At 42.1% G+C, this 20,330-nt stretch overlaps 1 protein-coding gene across 11 annotated transcripts in view; it reads right to left on the reverse strand.

Moving 5' to 3' along the window:
- STRADA (STE20 related adaptor alpha) overlaps positions 1-20,330 on the reverse strand; it is a 41,581-nt gene that overhangs the window by 19,178 nt on the left and 2,073 nt on the right. For 3 of the 11 annotated variants that reach the window (NM_001132022.1, XM_054535158.2, XM_054535154.2), the window contains 3 exon segments: positions 1,168-1,196; positions 4,837-4,894; positions 6,537-6,616. In NM_001132022.1, coding sequence (NP_001125494.1) covers positions 1,168-1,196; positions 4,837-4,894; positions 6,537-6,572 — 123 coding nt within the window. In that variant the 5' untranslated portion in view covers positions 6,573-6,616. 11 annotated transcript variants of the gene reach the window in all.

A 20,330-nucleotide genomic window follows, 5' to 3' on the forward strand; every position in this document is an offset into this window, starting at 1 on the left:
ATAATCTCCAATTGCTCATAGAAAGGAACTAATTCTGTCAAAGTGTTTTCTTAGTTTCCCCCACCATGAAATGCATTTTATTCATTTTGAAGCATCTGAAAAATAAATAAGCAGCTGATATCCAGAAATGACCATAAAATAACTGTGTTTAAAGAGTTTAAAACAAAATACAGTAAAGCATACAAAGACAATATTCACAAAATGCTACCAAATAAACACATTCAACTTCCCACAGGTTTCACACAGGATAACTTTTGATATAACATCAGCAGCTGTAAAAATATAAAAATCATATGTAACTGGCATTGTATTCTAGAAAAATAGCTAACTGAGCCTATAGGAAATGTTTTTGGTCTCCAGATTGGAAAGCATTTGGATCTGATAGAGAGGTGCTCCTGATTAGCAGATGACATAAGCACAGCCAAAGCTTTACTCAGAAATTCCCAGTCAACATCATTGTCCTTCACTCAACCTTGGGGCTGCTGCAGAAGCTGCAAATGTCTGCAATCTGAACAGAGTCAGAAGTCTAGGTAGGAAAGGTTCTTATCCTCTCTCAAGACACTGACTCATATATTCCAAAATAGCTTGGTACATTGTGCACATCTGGTGCTATTTATTTAAGTAAAATAAACTAGAAGAGAAGGAAACAGGGTAAGAATCCTGCAGCTTTCACCAATGAAAAAAGTAAATGTTCTGTTTTATAATTTTAATTTTGCTTTTGTTTTTAAGGTAAGAGATTTGAGGTCCTGTCTTATTATCTAGACAGAGATCTGTATTATCTCTGTGGACTAAAATCTATTATTAATAGACTAAGGACGGAAAATTTAATCCTATTAGTCACTAAACAATAACCGTATTTCTGACTGTTGAAACTGACTTTTTTCGGGGAAGGGGTGGTGGTCAATTGGCAGGGCTGGGGAGGGGAGGAGACCTTAATCCCCAGAAGAGACAAAAACTACCTGAGACTTTTTTCAGTTTTCAAACTACACATCCAAATCTTTCCAGGGTGAAACCTGAATCTCCACAAGTACAAAAATCACACTACAAATAAAGCTCAGTGACAGATAAGCAGAAACATAAAATGATAAGCCAACAAAACACACAAACTTCCACAAGAAGTCATCTCCATGCAACAGCCATAGTACTAGGGCCTAGGAAGTCACTTACTTTTCTCCGAGTGTCACCCGGAGGCTGTTCTGGGGTAGAGAAATTGATTGTTGGCATTTTGTGTTTTAGCAGAAGACACACCCACATTCAGAACAGCAATTATTGTACTTAGGACTACATTTATTAATAGAAACCACTTAAGAGTCATTACAGCAAAAAGTGCCTGCGGGGCTACATGTAAACACACACACACAGATCCACAGTAAAAATGCTGCAGAGAGATAGGGCTTTAAACATGGATCTATGGTTCTTCAAAAGGTGGCAAGGCTACTACTCTATGGGTATTCTTTACTGGATAGAACTCAACTCTTACATTTCTGGTCATACATTTACTTGGCATCAACACACAATGTTATTATGAATAGGTCAGTTCCTTATACTTTGTGAATAAACAATTCATTATATAGTTACAGAGATGGTTAGCCATTTCCCAGTGAGTGTGGGAACTAGAAAACATGTTTTTTCAAAAAAGGGCAAAAAGTTTTAATATAGCAACACGTGTATGAAGGACCATTACCCAATCTGATTCTCTAAAGTCAGATAGATTTGATTCTAAATGTAAATAAAGCAAAGGCATTTTGGCGCTCTGCTAGTCCTAGTGAAAATGAACAAAACAAAGGACAACTGAAATAACTTTCTGTTCTTAAGCCAAATTCTGTATGTGCTTTTGACTTTCTCTATTCTGTAAAAGTGATAAAAATCACCAAACTGAAGATTTTAACTGTAAAATATTGGGGTGATTATACATTTCTAATCATCTTAAATTATACAATTCTAAATACCTTAAACTACAAAATCAGAAAAGTCTAGTTACCAAGGAAAATGCTTTCTTCTTTTTTTAAAATTTTTTAAATTTTTTTATTTTTTGGAGGCACAGTCTTGCTTTATCCCCTAGGTTGGAGTGCAGTGGTGTGATCTTGGCTCACTGCAACCTCCACCTCCCGGGTTCAAGCAATTCTCCTGCCTCAGCCTCCCGAGTAGCTGGGATTACAGGTGCCTGCCACCACGCCTGGCTAATTTTTATATTTTTAGTAGAGATGGGGTTTTGCCATGTTGGCCAGGCTGGTCTCCAACTCCTGACCTCAGGTGATCTGCCTGCCTCGGCCTCCCAAAATGCTGGGATTACAGGCGTGAGCCACCGCGCCCGGCCTACTTTTTTTTTTTTTTTTTTGAGATGGAGTCTCCCTCTGTCGCCCAGGCTGGAGTGCAGTGGCACGATCTTGGCAACTCTCCTGCCTCAGCCTCCTGAGTAGCTGGGATTACAGGCATGCACCACCATGCCGACTATCTTTTTTTGTCTTTTTAGTAGAGATGGGGTTTTCACCATATTGGCCAGGCTGGTCTTGAACTCCTGACCTTGTGATCTGCCCACCTCGGCCTCCCAAAGTGCTGGGATTACAGGCATGAGCCACCGTGCCCGGCCTCATTGTTTACTTTTAAACCATTTTATTCCCATTAATGATGGGAAGAAAATGAGAATAGGAACAGAATGTGGTATTTTTGTTCCACTAGCCTTTCCTTTACTGTGCATCTAACTAATTCTTTCCAACTAAAATATAAAGAACTCATCATTTTTCTAAACTCCCATTTGTCTAAAACACAATACTTTGACAAAGTTCACAAATATTACTAGTCCAGAAATTCTTTGAGATGTGTTGGGGAAAATAATAGGTACCACCTAGTAACTAACAAGTTTGAGTTTTCAATTACTTAAACCTATCCCTGACCTCATGATCCGCCCGCCTGGTCCTCCCAAAGTGAAACCCTGTCTCTACTAAAAATACAAAAAAATTTAGCCAGGCATGGTGGTGTGCTCCTGTAATCCCAGCTACTCAGGAGGGCTGAGGCAGGAGAATCTCTTGAACCCGGGAGGCGGAGGTTGCAGTGAGCCGAGATCATGCCACTGCACTCCAGCTTGAGCGACAGAGTGAGACTCTGTCTCAAAACAAAACAACAAAACAAAACAAAACCAAAAAACCCTATCTGGGGGTATTTTGGATCAGCTAACCAATGTACTCAATCTGATAATCTGTTTTTTAAATTTACTTCTTATTTTATTTTATTCATTTTTTGAGACGGAGTCTCAAAAACTCAGCCTTGCTCTGTCGCCCAGGCTGGAGTGCAGTGGCGTGATGTTGGCTCACTGCAACCTCCACCTCGCGACTTCAAGCCATTCTCCTGCTTCAGTCTCCCTAGTAGCTGGGACCACAGGTGTGCGCCACCATGCCCGGCTAATTTTTGTATTTTCAGTAGAGATGTGGTTTCACCACGTTGGCCAGCCTGGTCTTGAACTCTTGACCTCAGGTGATCCGCCTGCCTCGGCCTCCCAAAGTGCTGGGATTACAGGCGTGAGCCACCGTGCCCGGTCAATCATCTTATTTTTTTATTTTTATTTTTTTTTTGAGATGGAGTCTTGCTCTGTCACCCAGGCTGGAATGCAGTGGCGCCATCTCGGCTCACTGCAACCTCCGCCTCCTGGGTTCAAGCGATTCTTCTGCCTCAGCCTCCCGAGTAGCTGGGACTGCAGTGTGCGCCACCACGCCCGGCTAATTTTTGTATTTTTAGTAGAGATGGGGTTTCACCACACTGTTCTGGCTGGTCCCGAATTCCTGACTTCAAGTGATCCGTCTGCCTCGGCCTCCCAAAGTGTTGGGATTACAGGCGTGAGCCACCATGCCCAGCCTGATAATCTGTTTGTTTTTCTTTTTTTTTTTTCTTTGAGACGGAGTCTAGCTCTGTTGCCCGGCTGGAGTGCAGAGGCACGATCTCAGCTCACTGTAAGCTCCGCCTCCTGGGGTTCACGTCATTCTCCTGCCTCAGCCCCTCGAGTAGCTGGGATTACAGGCACCCACCACCACGCCCGGCTAATTTTTTTGTATTTTTAGTAGATACGGGGTTTCACCATGTTAGCCAGGATGGTCTCGATCTCCTGATCTCGTGATCCACCCGCCTCGGCCTCCCAATGTGCTGGGATTACAGGCGTGAGCCACCACACCCGGCCGGTAATCTGTTTCTTAAACTATAGGATCCTAAAAGAGTATCTTAGTATTCAGACACAAAGAATGGGGCTCTACTATTATTTTTATTGAAAATAATTTTTGTTGCCCTAAATTAAGATGACAGTTCCCAAAAAGGCTCACTTTGAAAATGGCCAAAGGGTAATGCCTAGGCCTGTCAAGGTTTACTTCTGAAATCAACAGTCAGGTTTTACAATAGGAAGTTCATATTTTTGTTCTGAAAAATTTTTCCTTAGTTCTCTTAAGTCTCATAATTTCAACCATGAAAAAATGAGTCAACTAGATTCATCAATAAAACCAGAACTTTCATATCATTGTTTCCTTTGTCTTGACAATTATTTTTTAAATCAAGGCTAGAGACTTTTAAATAGTTTTCTTCCTTTAAAAATATGTATTTCACCTGGACAAAAGAAAACATATATGCTTTTAAGTAAATACTGGCTTTCTAACAATCAAGACAGGCCAAGGAAAATTGCCAGGTTAGTCTTCAAATCTTTGGGAAACCATAAATTCAAAAAGGAACCAAAAAAATCCAACAACTGTAGGTTACACTTGCCCTTAGAATTTCCAATTGCTATAGATTGATTTAGTCAACAAAAAAGTAGTGATTTTTATATCCTGAAGTGATGGCTAAATGCCATACTGTACTTACCTCCAAACAGTTCCAAATCTCTTAAGCCCTCAACAATGAACTTTTCCGAGACCCACCGCTAAAGAGGAAAACCCCAAAGAGAATTAGTATTTCTTCCAAGCCGCAACAAATTAGCTATCAGCCTTTAGACAGACAAACAAAATCACAACTATGAAAACAGAATCATGCAGTACAGTTAGGAATCATTTCTATGGAAAAGTTTTTAACAGAATCTTGAAATGAACTAAAAACAAGATTCCTTTCTCAACTCCTCTTTGCCTATTTGATGAATAATTCTTAAATTTGACAGATGAGAAATAGACAGTACTGGCTGTAATAATGAAGACTGTTTTTGCCTTCCCTATATTGGTTCCATCTTACTCATTCTACATTACAGATGACTTACTTGGATCACTGATGTCAATTTGAAAACTATTACTGGAATTCATAACACAGAAAACAGAGATGAAACAGTAGTTATTCACAAGACCCTGTTAGTTTGTAAAACGGCACACAACAAGTTGCATATTCTTTATCCACTAGGGGTTCTAAGGACATGGCTGCTTACATTTTCTGCCAAGTTCACAAGGGCCAAAATAGTAAGACCAAACTAGCAGGATCAATCTATGGCTCACTTTACTGGCCTATTTCAAACGAGTATTAGATTTCTGTCATTCTGATCAGTGGTTTTGTTTCACCTGAATTAGGCTACGTTGAAACAGACAAGGAGCTCATATTTAAAAGCAATGGAATCAAGATTGTATTTCCCTTAAGGACTGGTGTTACACTTTGGCTTGGGGGCATTCTTTCCACTGGGCAGAGTTCAGGCTATGGAGAGATTCCTTTTTTCCTTTTAATTAACAGTGAAGTTTACTCTTTCTAATATAAATTGTTCTTATATGCATAAACATTAGAAAAAATATTAAGTAACATTCAGAAATAAGTTGCATGATACAGACTGTGAATTGGAACTATAGCATCATTCTCTGCCCTTACCTATAACTATTTTTTCCAAATCAAAAAAGAAGTAACATCCTAAATTTAAAACTTCATATAAATTATATGCACTGCATCAAAAAACATAAATTATGCTTTAATGTGTAAAGAAAGTGGTGTACTCATAATATCTCATAGCACTTATACACTGTTACAAAATTCTAAAATAATTACAACTGCATTTAGAAATTAGGTACTTGATAATAAAGAAAATAAGAAACTCATGAAATAATGGGAATTTGTAAAGAAGCTAAATCTAGTATTGTTTTTGAGGTCATTTTATCTGATGAAGTTTTGAAGTATAATAAAATCTTTCATGTTCAAAAAGTCTTCAATTAAAACTAATGATATTACTTAGAAAAAAGTGTCCTAGTAATTACAACTTGATTTTGAAAACTCACAGGGGGTCATAAGCAGTTAAACATCTACACTGAAAAGTATCATCGACTCATTTAATGTTGTATGACTGATATTCATGAAATAAGCCACTTTCTTCTTATTTCTTCTCTATCAGACAAGCTGGTGGTAAATTTTGTGTCTCTGGTCAGCCTCTGTCGGCAAACTCTTCTCAGGAGTGGAGGGGGCACTACCTGCCTTACTTCCTACATCCCTCACTTCCGTATCATTCCGACCCTCACATAGAAAACCACCTACAACATCTGCCAAAATACACTGCTTTTCAGAAAACAAAAATAGTAAAGCCAGAAGAATAGAAAAACACTCACCCTGATTCGCTCTGGTTTACTTACAAGAAACGACATGAGTTCCTACTGTGTAGACCTACTTCAGTTTCAAAAACTTAAACCTAAAAGGAAAATAGAAACATGTTGAGTTAGCAAAAATCTCCTTATAGAGAAATACCTTCTGATTAACAAAAACTTATTACAGGTCTACCATTCAAAGCAATGGACTTCACCTATAAATTGCTAGATTTGTTTAGAGAAATTTTAAGTGATGATAAATCTGAATATACTTTGGCCAAGTATATTATAAAATTCTGTAATTTCTGGCCAGGTGTGGTGGTTCACGTCTGTAATCCCAGCACTTTGGGAGGCTGAGGCGGGCAGATCACCTGAGGTCAGGAGTTTGAGACCAGCCTGGCCAACATGGTGAAACCCCATCTCTATTAAAAAAAAAAAAAGCCAGGCAAGGTGGCAGGTGGCTGTAATCCCAGCTACTTAAGAATCGTTTGAACCCAGGAGATGGAGATTGCAGTGAGCCAAGATCACGCCATTGCATTCCAGCCTGGGTGACAGAGTGAGACTGTCTCAAAAAAAAAAAAAAAAAAAAAAAAAAAAAATTAATTTCTGTAGAAAGAGAAATTTGTCATTATATGGTTTTAAATTAATTCCTAAATTTCTCTTGACTTAATCCCCCGTTAACCTTTTCCCAGAAGCAATTACCTTCAGTTATTTTCCATGGTTATCCTGCTTTTTATTTATTTACTTTTTGTAGAGACAGGGTCTCTCTATGTGGCCCAGACTGGTCTGGAACTCCTGGACTCAAGCGATCCTCCCATCTTGGCCTCCCAAAGTACGGGGGTTACCACGTGAGCCACCATGCACAGTGTTATCCTGCTTTTTAATAATTATTCTTAAACAATGTTTATATGGGTATGACTTAATTTTAGACTTTTTAAATTTTCTTTACTGCTCCTTGCAGAGCAGGGCTAACTCATAGGCAATGTACCCAGAGTCAGACAGTTTTAACTTCCTACTATGGTAGATGAAGACGAAGCTTCTTACATCATCATCTTCCACTGTATCTCCTGCTCTCATTCTACCAACATAGCTCTGGCATAATTTGGTTAAATCAATAGTCCACATTTATATTATTATGACTATGCAAATATGGTTCAGAGCTGAGGCAAATAGAAATAACTGTGTCTCGGCCAGGCCTAGTGGCTCAAGCCTGTAATCCCAGCACTTTGGGAGGCCAAGGTGGGTGGATCACTTGAAGTCAGGAGTTCGAGACTAGCTGACCAACATGGTAAAACCCTGTCTCTACTAAAAATACACAAAAAAATTAGCCAGGCATGGTGGCGGGCGCCTGTAGTCCCAGCTACTCGGGAGGCTGAGAAAGAAGAATTGCTTGAACCCAGGAGGCAGAGGTTGCAGTGAGCCAAGGTCGCGCCACTGCACTTCAGCCTGGGTGACAGAGCTAGACTCCATCTCAAAACAAAAAACAAAAGCAAACAAACAACAAAAAAACAACAAAAAAACAACCATGTCTCTTTTCCTTTTTTTTTTTTTGAGATGGAGTTTCGCTCTTGTTGCCCAGGCTGGAGTGCAGTTGCACGATCTTGACTCACTGTAACCTCCACCTCCCAGGTTCAAGTGATTCTCCTGCCCCAGCCTCCCAAGTAGCTGGGATAACAGGTGCCTGCCACCATGCCTGGCTAATTTTTGTATTTAGTAGAGATGGCGCTTCACCATGTTGGCCAGGCTAGTCTCGAACTCCTGACTTCAGGTGATCCACCCACCTCGGCCTCCCAAAGTGCTGGGATTATAGGCATGAGCCACTGTGCCCAGACAATGTCTCTCTTTCCTTATACACCTATTTTTTCCTAGAGTTAATAACTGCCTCATTTGTTCACTTGCTTGGTTTCCCATATAGCTATTATTAACTTTTTACAAATACGCCAACATCTCTGCTATTTGCCTTATCCATATATTTTTCCATACCCTCAATCCCATCAATTTCAATTTTCTCCTGGAAGTTGCCTTCATAGGGCCCTCCAGTCTCCTGCTACAATCTGGACTAACTGCTTTTTAGGCCAGTTGCACTTAGTTGACTTTTTTTTTTTTTTTTTTTTTTTTTTTTGAGGCAGGGTCTGTCTCTGTCATCCAGTCTGGAGTGCAGTGATGCGATCTCTGCTTACTGCAACCTCTGCCTCCAGGGCTCCAACCATCCTCCCACCTCAGCCTCCTGAGTAGCTGGAACTACAGGTACATGCTACCATGCCTAATTTTTGTATTTTTTGTAGAGACGGGGCTTTGCCATGTTGCCCAGGCTGGAGTGCGGTGGTGCGATCCTGGCTCACTGCAACCTCTGCCTCCCAGGTTCAAGTGATTCTCTTGCTTCAGCCTCCCGAGTTACTGGGACTACACGTGCGCACATCACTACACCTGGCTAATTTTTTGTATTTTTAGTAGCGACAGGGTTTCACTATGTTGGCCAGGCTGGTCTCGAACCCTTGATCTCAGGTGACCCACCCACCTCAGCCTCCCAAAGTGTTGGGATTACAGGTGCGAGCCATTGAGCCTGGTCTCAAACTCTTGAGCTCAAGCAATCTGTCTGCCTCAGCCTCCCGAAGTGCTAGGATTACAGGTGTGAGCCACCGCACCTGGCCCTACCCTGATATTCTTTTTTTTTGAGACAGAGTCTCGCTCTGTTGCCAGGCTGGAGTGCAGCAGTGATCTTGGCTCACTGCAACCTCCGACTCCCGGGTTCCAGCGATTCTCCTGCCTCAGCCTCCCGAGTAGCTGGGACTACAGGCGCGTGCCACCATGCCCTGCTAAGTTTTGTATTTTTAATAGAGACGGGGTTCCACCATGTTGGCCAGGATGGTCTTGATCTCCTGACCTCGTGATCTGCTCGCCTCGGCCTTCCAAAGTGCTGAGATTACAGGCGTGACTCACTGCACCCGGCCCTGATATTCTTTCCTTTTTTTTTTTTTTGAGACGGAGACTTGCTGTGTCACCAGGCTGGAGTGCAGTGTCCTGATCTCAGCTCACTGAAACCTCTGCCTCCTGGGTTCAAGCGATTTCCCTACCTCAGCCTCCCCAGTAGCTGGGATTACAGACGTGCACCACCACACCCAGCTAATTTTTTGTATTTTTTTAGTAGAGGCGGGGTTTCACCATGTTGGCCAAGATGATCTCGATCTCCTGACCTCGTGATCCGCCCACCTCGGCCTCCCAAAGTGCTGGGATTACAGGCATGAGCCACCGCGCCTGGCTGGCCCTGATATTCTTATAGAACCTCCTTCTCCAACCCCAGCTGAGAATCACTCATTTATCTTGTCATATAATTTTAAAAATATAGATTTGGAAAAACATGATTAGAATGCATATTTAATAGTATTAAACAGAAAGCATCATGCAAAAGAAATTTAAGAGGAAAAAAGGTCCATATCCTCATGTAGTCTACAAAAGAAAGAGAAAATTAGTGTAGATAAAGAGGCAGGTAGATGTTTTTATCTGCAAAAAAAGTTTCTATGGTCTGGAAAAATTTTGGAATTTAAAAATAAAATCAAATTTTCTTTCTTTCTTTTGTTTTTTATGAGACAGGGTTTCATTCTATTGCCCAGGTTAGAGTGCAACGGCACAATCTCGGTTCATGGCAACCTCTGCTTCCGAGGTTCAAGCGATTCTCCTGCCTCCGCCTCCCAAGTAGCTGGGATTACAGGCATGCACCACCATCCCTGGCTAATTTTTGTATTTTTGTTAGAGTCAGGGATTCACCATGTTAGCCAGGTTGGTCTCGAACTCCTGACCTCAAGTTATCCACCCGCCTCGGCCTCCTAAAGTTCTGGGATTACAGGTGTGAGCCACCCCACCGGCCTAAAACGGAATGTATTTTAAATTAAGTTGTGTATTTATAAACACCTATATATGCTCAGACATCCACCTTTAAAAATTCTAATTCTGCAGGTCTGGGGAGGGCCTTGGACATCTACATAGTTTTAAAAGTTCTAGCTGCTACCACTACCATCATTCTCCCCCACCTCACCACAAAAATAACAACAAAAGCCCTGCATTGTCAAGATTGAGAACCACTGAGAAAGGAGATGGAGTTAAGTTCCAGGCTCTTTTCTGCTTTTCTAATCAGGTCTTGGAATAGTTCCTCAAATGTACAGCTGATTAAAAATCTCCAGTTAAATGGATAGTAAGAATCTTAAGAATATGAATATACCGGCTGGGCATGGTGGCTCACACCTGTAATCCCAGCACTTTAGGAGGCTGAGGTGGGTGGATCACTTGAGGTCAGGAGTTCAACACCAGCTTGGCCAACATGGTAAAACCCTGTCTCTACTAAAAATACAAAAATTAGCCGGGTGTGGTGGCAGGTGCCTGTAACCCCAGCTGCTTGGGAGGCTGAGGGAGGAGAATCGCTTGAACCCGGGAGGTGGAGGTTGCAGTGAGCTGAGATCGCACCACTGCACTCCAGCCTAGGGAACAAGAGTGAGACTTCGTCTCAAAAAAAAAAAAAAAAAGAATATGTATACCTTGCTGTTTTTCCACTTGTAGGAATTTGCCCTAGGGAAAATTTATGTAGAAGTTTAGTTACAGTGATATCTTCTACAGTGTCACTGTCTATTATAGCAACCACTAGTCAAATGTGGTTAAACTTACATCTGAATTTGTAAGAAATAAATAAAATTAAAATTTCAGTTACTGTGGCTGGGTGTGGGAGCTCACACCTGTAATCCCAGCACTTCGAGAGGCCAAGTGGGGAGGATTACTTGAGCCCAGGAGTTCAAGACTAGCCTGGGCAACATAGTGAGACCCCGTCTCTACCCCCACCCCGCCACTGGCCAAAAAAAAAATTAGCCAGGTGTGGTGCCTATATCTTAGCTACTTGGGAGGCTGAGGTGAGAGGATCACTTGACCTCTCACTACAGGCATGCACCACGATACCCAGCTAAGTTTTGTATTTTTTGTAAAGATGAGGTTTCACCATGTTACCCAGGTTGGTCTTGAACTCCTGGGCTCAAGTGATCCGCCCGCCTCAACCTCCTAAAGTGTCGGAATTACAGGTGTGAGCCACCGCGCCTGTCCAATTTTTTATTTTTAGTACAGACAGGTCTTGCTATATTGCCCATGCTGGTCTTGAACTCCTGAGCTCAAGAGATCCTCTGTGAAATTCTTAATTAATTAGCTCAAATCTATGTAAGAGTTATGTCAAATAATCCCACTGGACAAAGACACCTAATTTAGTCCCTCAGAAATACATCTGGAAACAGTTCATCTTGACGGAAACACTGGAAGCGGCACTCCTCCATGTTAGGTATATTGGTGCTACTGGTGCTTTATTATTAATAGTTTGTTCTTGTGACCTTTAATGGACATAGCCATGGCAGGAGATTCACAGTCCCTATCTTAAAATTCCAAGTACATTTTATTGTCATGCTATGTGAAGTCCAATCATGTCTGTGTTTGTGTGCATGTGCATAGTGGCATATTTTTTTTTGGAGACATAATCTCACTCTGTAACCCAGGCTGGTGTGCAGTGATCTCGGCTCACTGCAACCTCTGCTTCCTGGGTTCAAGCAATTCTCCTGTCTCAGCCTCTGGAGTAGCTGGGACTACAGGCACGTGCCACCACGGCCAGCTAATTTTTTGTATTTTTATTTATTTATTTATTTATTTATTTGAGACGGACGCTGGAGTGCAGTGGCATGATCTCAGCTCACTGCAAGCTCCGCCTCCCGGGTTCACGCCATTCTCCTGCCTCAGCCTCCCGAGTAGCTGGGACTACAGGCACCCGCCACCACACCCAGTTAATTTTTTTTTGTATTTTTAGTAGAGACGGGGTTTCACCATGTTAGCCAGGATGGTCTCGATCTCCTGACCTTGTGATCTGCCCGCCTCGGCCTCCCAAAGTGCTGGGATTACAGGCGTGAGCCACCGTGCCTGGCCTAATTTTTTGTATTTTTAGTAGAGACGGGGTTTTGCCATGTTGCCCAGGCTAGTCTCAAACTCCTGAGCTAAGGCAGTCCACCCGCCTCAGCCTCCCAAAGTGCTAGGATTACAGTTGTGAGCCACCGCACCTGGCCAATAGTGGCATATTAAAAACCATTCTTTTTTTGGAGACAGGGTCTTGCTCTGTCACCTAGGCTGGAAAGCAGTGGTGCAACCACGGCTCACTGCAACCTCAACCTCCTGGGCTCAAGCAATCCTCCTACCTCAGCCTTCTGAATAGCTGGGACCGCAGGTGTGAGAAGCTGCCTGGCTAGTTAAAAAAAAAAAAAATTGTTTGTGTAGGCCGCGCGTGGTGGTTGACATCTGTAGTCCCAGCACTCTGGGAGGCTGAGGCAGATGGATTGCTTGAGCTCAGGAGTTCAAGACCAGTGTGGGCAACACGGCGAAAGCCCATCTCTACAAAAATATAAAAATTAGCCAGGCATGGTGGCATGTGCCTGTAGTCCCAACTACTTGGGAGGGTGAGGTGGGAGGATAGCTTGAACCTGGGAGGCAGACGTTGAAGTGAGCCACGATCGCACCACTGCACTCCAGCCTAGGTAACAGACTATGTTGTCCAGGCTGGTCTTGAACTCCTGGGCTCAAGTGATTCTCCTACCTTGGCCTCCCAAAGTGGTGAGATTAACAGTATGAGCCACCACGCCCAGCCTAAAAACCATTTTCTTTTTGGGGAACGACAGAGTCTCGCACTGTTGCCCAGGCTGGAATGCAATGGCGTGGTCTCGGCTCACTGCATCCTCCACCTCCCAGGTTCACGCGATTCTCCTGCCTCGGCCTCCCAAGTAGCTGGGATTACAGGCACCTGCCACCATGCCCAGCTAGTTTTTTGTATTTTTAGTAGAGACAGGGTTTTACCATGTTGGCCAAGCTAATCTTAAACTCCTGACCTCAGGCGATCCACCCACCTTGGCCTTCCAACTAAAAACCATTTCCTAAGATTTTGGGCCTGCCAATGGGCACAAGCTAGACACACTTTTGCAAAGAGGTAGGATGCCCTTCTATTCAGGTATGAATCTTTATCAGGCTCCTCAATTTTCACTACTAAATGTTTAAGACATATGGGTCATATATAACTGACAATGAAACAGCAGTACTCCTGGTATTTGTCAGAGTACAGTCTTTTTTTTTTTAATTTCCTTTTTAAAATTGTATTCAGTTCTCTTGCTTTTTCTTCTTCCTTTTATCTTGCTTTTCTATTCTTGTTTATCTTATTTTTCATCTCAAGTGGAACTGGCTCAAAGCATACAATCTTCAACCCACTCCCATTCCTGTATCTCTCAAAAGACCACTTTAAAGAAAGTATTTACAGACTGGGATTCTGCAGAAGAAGGGTTAATATAGCAAGCCTAACTTCTTATCTTTTGAAAAGTCTGCTTACGTGGTTAGCCACTGGCTGGCATTGGGGAACTTGGATTTTGAGAGATTTCCCATTTTCCTAAAAATGACAAGAGTGGCTTATTATGCCTAAACTATTTGTACAAACAGTATGGTTTATGCTGAACACCTGCTTTCCTTCTGGGAGTCCAGTTTTGATACATGCCAGGCAGAGGCTGCCTACATGACCATCCTGGGTATGGAGTTTCTAATGAGCTTTCCTGGTTGATAACATTTCACACATGCTACCACAACTTCTTGCTTTGAGTCCTGTGTCACTCTACTGGAGGAGGATCCTTGGAAGTTTGCTCCTGGTTTCCCCCAGACTTCACCCCATGTGCTGTTTCCCTTTGCTGGTTTTTCTTTGTATTCTTCTGTTGAAATAAATCCTAGCCATGAATGTGACTATATGCCGAGTCCTGTGAGTCCTCCTAGTGAATTACTGAACCTGAGGGTGTTCTTGGGAACCTCCAATACAGGGATACCTGAAGGAAATTATTTTAAATGTTCTAAATCTATTCCTGGATTAAGGCTGGCCAATGGATGGCTACAGGCCTAGGTCTTACTCTATTTGCCTCCAATAAAATTATTTTTACTGAACTGTACTTGAATAGCCTTTATTTTATATCAAAAGCTCTAAGAAACTTGTCACTGTTTTCAATAAGAATGTTCTAAAAATGCTTTTATTACTGTGTTCACTAAATGAGAAGAGGCAGAAGAAATGTCATTCTGGATTAAGAATCAGGGATAGGCTGGGCAAGGTGGCTCATACCTGTAATCCCAGCACTTAGCAAGGCTGAGGCAGGCGGATCACTAGAGGTCAGGAGTTAGAGGCCAGCCTGGCCAACATGGTGAAAACCCCATCTCTATAAAAAATATAAAAATTAGCCGGGCATGGTGGCACTGGCCTGTAATCGCAGCTACTTGGGAGGCTGAGAATCGCTTGAACCTGGGAGGCAGAGGTTGCAGTGAGCCAAGATTGTGCCACAGCACTCCAGCCTGGGTGACAGAGTGAGACCCTGTCTCAAAAAAAGAAAAAAGAATCAGGGATACTTTTGCTTTTTCTGAACTTTTGCCAAACTAACTTCAATCTTTCCCTAACAGCATTTACCAAATGTGTATTTCAGTCCTATGTAAGAAAATGATAAAGACACACAAAGAACTTGGAAACGTTTCAAAGATAGTAAAGATTAATTTAGAAAAACAGAAGCTATTAGGAAAGGTTAACATCTAGTAAAGAGCAAATTTGGCTGGGCACAGTGGCTCACACCTGTAATCCCAACATTTTGGGAGGCCAAGGCAGGTGGATCACCTGAGGTCAGGAGTTCAAGACCAGCCTGACCAACAGGGAGAAACCCCATCTCTAATAAAAAATATAAAAATTAGGCGTGGTGGCAGGTGCCTGTAATCTCAGCTATTTGTGAAGCTGAGACAGGAGAATCGTTTGAACCCAGGAGGCAGAGGTTGCAGTGGGCCGAGATCGCGCCATTGCACACTCCAGCTTGGGTGACAGAGCGAGACTCTGTCTCAAAAAAAAGAGCGAGCTAATTTCACCCACAATGTTACTATACAAATGGTAAGAATAATCAATAAGGTTTAAACATGGCTAAAGGCTCATTAAGAGTAACCTGAAGTCAGAGATTTATACTTAAGGGTGACAATATGGCATAGTGAAAAAAGCACATACTCTGAAATAAGACAAGCATGGTATGAATTGCGTTCTTGCATCTGTGTTAACTTGATCAACATACTTTGGCTTGCTGAATCTCAATGTTAATAACTCTAAAATGAGGTTAATGACATCTGTCTGACACCTGAGACAAATATCGTTCTCCCTCTGATAGTGATGCTTATAATAATGGCTTATGTTTCTAGGAGAGACTTTAAAATTAACTTTTTCAGAGAATTAGAAAGATTAGATATTCAGGTTTCTGATTCAAGATTTTAGAATCTCACCTCTCTCCCAAGGTCCCAATTAAGGCAAAGGAATACAAATAATAACCATATATCTGAGGACAGAATGAGAGGAGCTATTAGATGAAATTTCAACAAATTTCTAGGAGTTGAAAAGTGGACATAAGGTTGCTGTCTCAGGAAATGGAGAGAAAGCTGCAGGCTAGAATGTGAATGGAGAGTATAGTAGAGGAGACAGCAGATATGCCCAGCAGACAATCCTAAGGGGCTCTGAAACAAAACTGTAGCAATAAGGAATGAGGGAAGGAGAAGTGGGGCTGAAAACAAGCCCCTGGCGTAACTGCCCACTCATGTCCATGAGTCTTAAATCCACAGAGCTCCCAGTCAGCAGCTTTTCTATTCCTTTTATTTTTTTTGAGACGGAGTCTGGCTCTGTTGCCCAGGCCAGGCTGGAGTGCAATGGCGTGATCTTGGCGCACTGCAACCTCTGCCTCTTGGGTTCAAGGGATTCTCCTGCCTCTGCCTCCGGAGTAGCTGGGATTACTGGCATGTGCCACTACGCCTGGCTAATTTTTGTATTTTTAGTAGAGACGGGGCTTAACTATGTTGGCCAGGCTGGTCTCAAAACACCTTAGGTGATCCACCCGCCTCAGCCTCCCAAAGTGCTGGGATTACAGGCATGAGCCACTGCACCCAGCCCCATACACGTTTTTTAATGAAATTATTTTAATGTACTCCAAATAATACTCCAGTAAAATGAGGCTAAAATTTAAAAAGGAAGCTATGAGATATAAAAAGTGGTGTGTCCAGCCGGGCGCAGTGGCTCACTCCTGTAATCCCAGAGCTTTGGGAGGCTGAGGCGGGCGGATCACCTGAGGTCAGGCGTTTGAGACCAGCCTGCCTAACACTGCAAAACCCTGTCTCTACTAAAAATACAATAATTAGCCAGGCATGTTGGCGGGTGCCTGTAATGCCAGCTACTCGGGAGGCTGAGGCAGGAGAATTGCTTGAACTTGGGAGGCGGAGGTTGCAGTGAGCCAAGATCACGCCATTGCACTCCAGCCTGGGTGACAGAGTGAGACTCTGCCTCAAGAAAAAAAAAAAAAAAAAGTGGTGTGTCCATTGAAGAGATATCTCAAGATGATAGCTATGAAGCTGATCAAGAAAGGAATCAGTCAAAATTAGAACATGAAGTTGGCAGGTTGAAGAAAACATAATAATATCATGAAATATATAGATTATAAAGGATGAAAAATATCAGGGACAGGGTGGAAAGTGGCCTGTTTCTTCCCCCCGCCCCCCCCAAAAAAAAAAATCAAGCAGAAAGGCAACCAAAAATTCCAACGGAAATTAAAACTATATTTTAAAAGTCAAAGTCCGAATTTGAAACAAACTTAAATGTGTTATAATTTTGAGATAGTATGGCTGGGCACAGTGGCCCATGCCTATAATCCCAGCACTCTGGGAGGCCGAGGAGGGCAGATCACCTGAGGTCAGGAGTTCAAGATCAGTCTAGTCAACATGGTGAAACCCTGTCTCTACTAAAAATACAAAAAGTAGCTGGGCATGGTGGCACATGCTTGTAGTCCCAGCTACTGGGGTGGCTGAGGCAGGAGAATCGCTTGAACCTGGGAGGCAGAGGTTGCAGTGAGTCAAGATCATGCCACTGCACTCCAGCCTGGGTGACAGAGCGACACTCTATCTCAAAAAAAAAAAAAAAAAATTGAGATAGTTCAGCAAGGAATGAGAAAGAAAATCCACTTGACCTTGAATGACAAGGAAGTTAGGACAGTGGACTGCAGTGCAGAATAACACTTGGCTGTTTTGTGAAGAATACTTACAAGACTATAAGTGCTCATCATCAGCTTATAAATTTTAAGTCTATAGACAAAGCATGATAAACTTAATCACAGTTATAGAACACAATGTAAATGCCTTCAAATTTGATAATATGAAAGTAAAGTTTCACCTGACAGAAGATGGGAAATGGAACAGGGAAGAGATAGAGGAATGACTGGGGAAGCTAATATCCCTATCTTCCTAAGAAGGTAAAGTTAATACTGAAAGTTGATAGGATAACAAATAGAAAGTTATGTACAATATTTAAGGTTACAAAGGTAACCAACAAGTGTAAAAATAGAGGGATTCAACTATCAAAAGTTCGGAGGTGCTGGCTGGGTACAGAAGGTCATGCCTGTATTCCCAGCACTCTGGGAAACAGAGGTTGGCGGATCACTTGAGCCCAGGAGTTTGAAACCCCAGCTCCATAAAAAATACAAAAACTGGCCAGGTGTGGTGGCATGTGCCTGTGGTCCCAGCTACTCAGGAGGCTGAGACGGGAGGATCACTTGAGCTCCAGAGGTGGAGGCTGCAGTGAGCTGAGATTGAGCCACTGCACTCCAGCTTGGGCAACACAGAGGGACCCCATCGAAAAGAGAAGAGAAGAGAAGAGAAAAGAAGAGAAAAAAAAAACGAAAATAAATGAAAAGAAAACGAGAAGAAACGAAAAGAAAAAAGAAAAGAAGGGGCCAGGTGCAGTGGCTCATGCCTATAATCCCAGCACCTTGAGAGGCCAAGGCGGGCAGATAACAAGGTCAGGAGTTTGAGACCAGCCTGGCCAATACAGTGAAACCCCGTCTCCACTAAAAATACAAAAATTAGCCGGGCATGGTGGTGGGCTCCTGTACTCCTAGCTACTTGGGAGGCTGAGGTAGGAGAATTGCTTGAAACCGGGAGGCGGAGGTTGTAGTGAGCCAAGAGTACACCACTGCACTCCAGCCTGGGCAACAGAGCAAGACTCCATCTCAAAAAAAAAAAAAGAAAAGAAAAAGAAAAAAAGAAAAGAAAAGAAAAAGAAAAAGTTGGGAGGCAGTGAGGAGGGGGTGGTGTGAGATTCAGCATGACCTTTACTCTCTTGGAAAAATAAGGATAAGCTTCACTAGTCATTTCTCTGTCTATCCTGTCAGTGGAAAGTCTAAACATGTTGTTTAGAATTACAGAAGTCCATCATTAAAGAACTAAAACAAAAAATGATTAAATTAATGGGGGTGGGTCCCAGTGGCTCATGCCTGTAATTCCAGCACTTTGGGAGACCGAGGCAGGCAGATCTCCTGAGCTTCACAGTTCCACACTGCCCCAGGGCTACACGGTGAAACCCCATCTCTCTTAAAATACAAAAAATTAGCAGGGTGTGGTGGCATGCACCTGTAGTCTCAGCTACTCGGGAGACCGAGGCAGGTTGCAGTGAGCTGTGATCATGCTACTGCACTCCAGCTTGGGCTGCAGAGTGACACTCCATCTCAAAATAATAATAATAATAATAATAATGATGATGACACTCCATCTCAAAATAATAATAATAATAATAATAATAATAATAATGGGGAACAGGCCAGGCGCAGTGGCTCACGCCTGTAATCCCAGCACTTTGGGAAGCAGAGGCGGGCAGATCACGAGGTCAGGAGATCGAGACCATCCTAGCTAACATGGTGAAAACTCATCTCTACTAAAAATACAAAAAAAATTAGCCAGGCGTGGTGGCGGGCACCTGTACTCCCAGCTACTTGGGAGGCTGAGGCAGGAGAATGGTGTGAACCTGGGAGGCGGAGTGAGACCGCGCCACTGCACTCCAGCCTGGGCAAGAGAGCGAGACTCCATCTCAAAAAAAAAAAAAAAAAATGGGGAATAGACACAGGGATGGAGAGAGATAGAGATGAGAGACCAGTACTTTATAGCTTCCTATACAATTATTTTAACAACTGCACACAGGTATTTTCTTTGATAAAATCTCATTAATAAATTTCATCTGAGCTGGTTTAGAGTAGCTCTACCTAGTGATTAGCAGTAAATGGTATACAAATTATGAAGGACTTTTCTATTTTCAGATTGAATCATGTACAAATGAACTTACCCAGGCTGGTTTCAAAATCCTGAACTCAAGCAATCCTCCTGCATCGGCCTCCCAAAGTGCTAGGATTACAGGCATGAGCTGCCATGCCCGGTTATCTGTATGACATTAACATCATCACTCTGCTCCCTTCAAATTTCCTTAAAATGCAAATGTAAATTTCCTTAGAATGTAAATTCTAATGGAAGGGGAGGGCAGATGGATATCATTCGAAAGATATATCCACACTTACAAGAAGAAATACATACGTATGTGTATATTATATATTATGCATATATTATATATGTATACATATATACATTATATATGTACATATATAACGTATATGCACATTATAAATGTACAATACTGTATTAATATGTATACACATATAATTTTATGTGTATATATTATATATACATATATGTATACATATTAATACATTATATATTAATATGTGTATGTATATGTACATACATATATGTACATAATTATATGTACGTACATATATGTACATAATTATATGTACGTACATATAATGTACATAATTATATGTACGTACATATAATGTACATAATTATATGTACGTACATATAATGTACATAATTATATGTATATACATATAATGTACATAATTA

The sequence above is a fragment of the Pongo abelii genome, chromosome 19 (genome assembly GCF_028885655.2).
Source record: "Pongo abelii isolate AG06213 chromosome 19, NHGRI_mPonAbe1-v2.0_pri, whole genome shotgun sequence".
NCBI lineage: Eukaryota > Metazoa > Chordata > Mammalia > Primates > Hominidae > Pongo > Pongo abelii.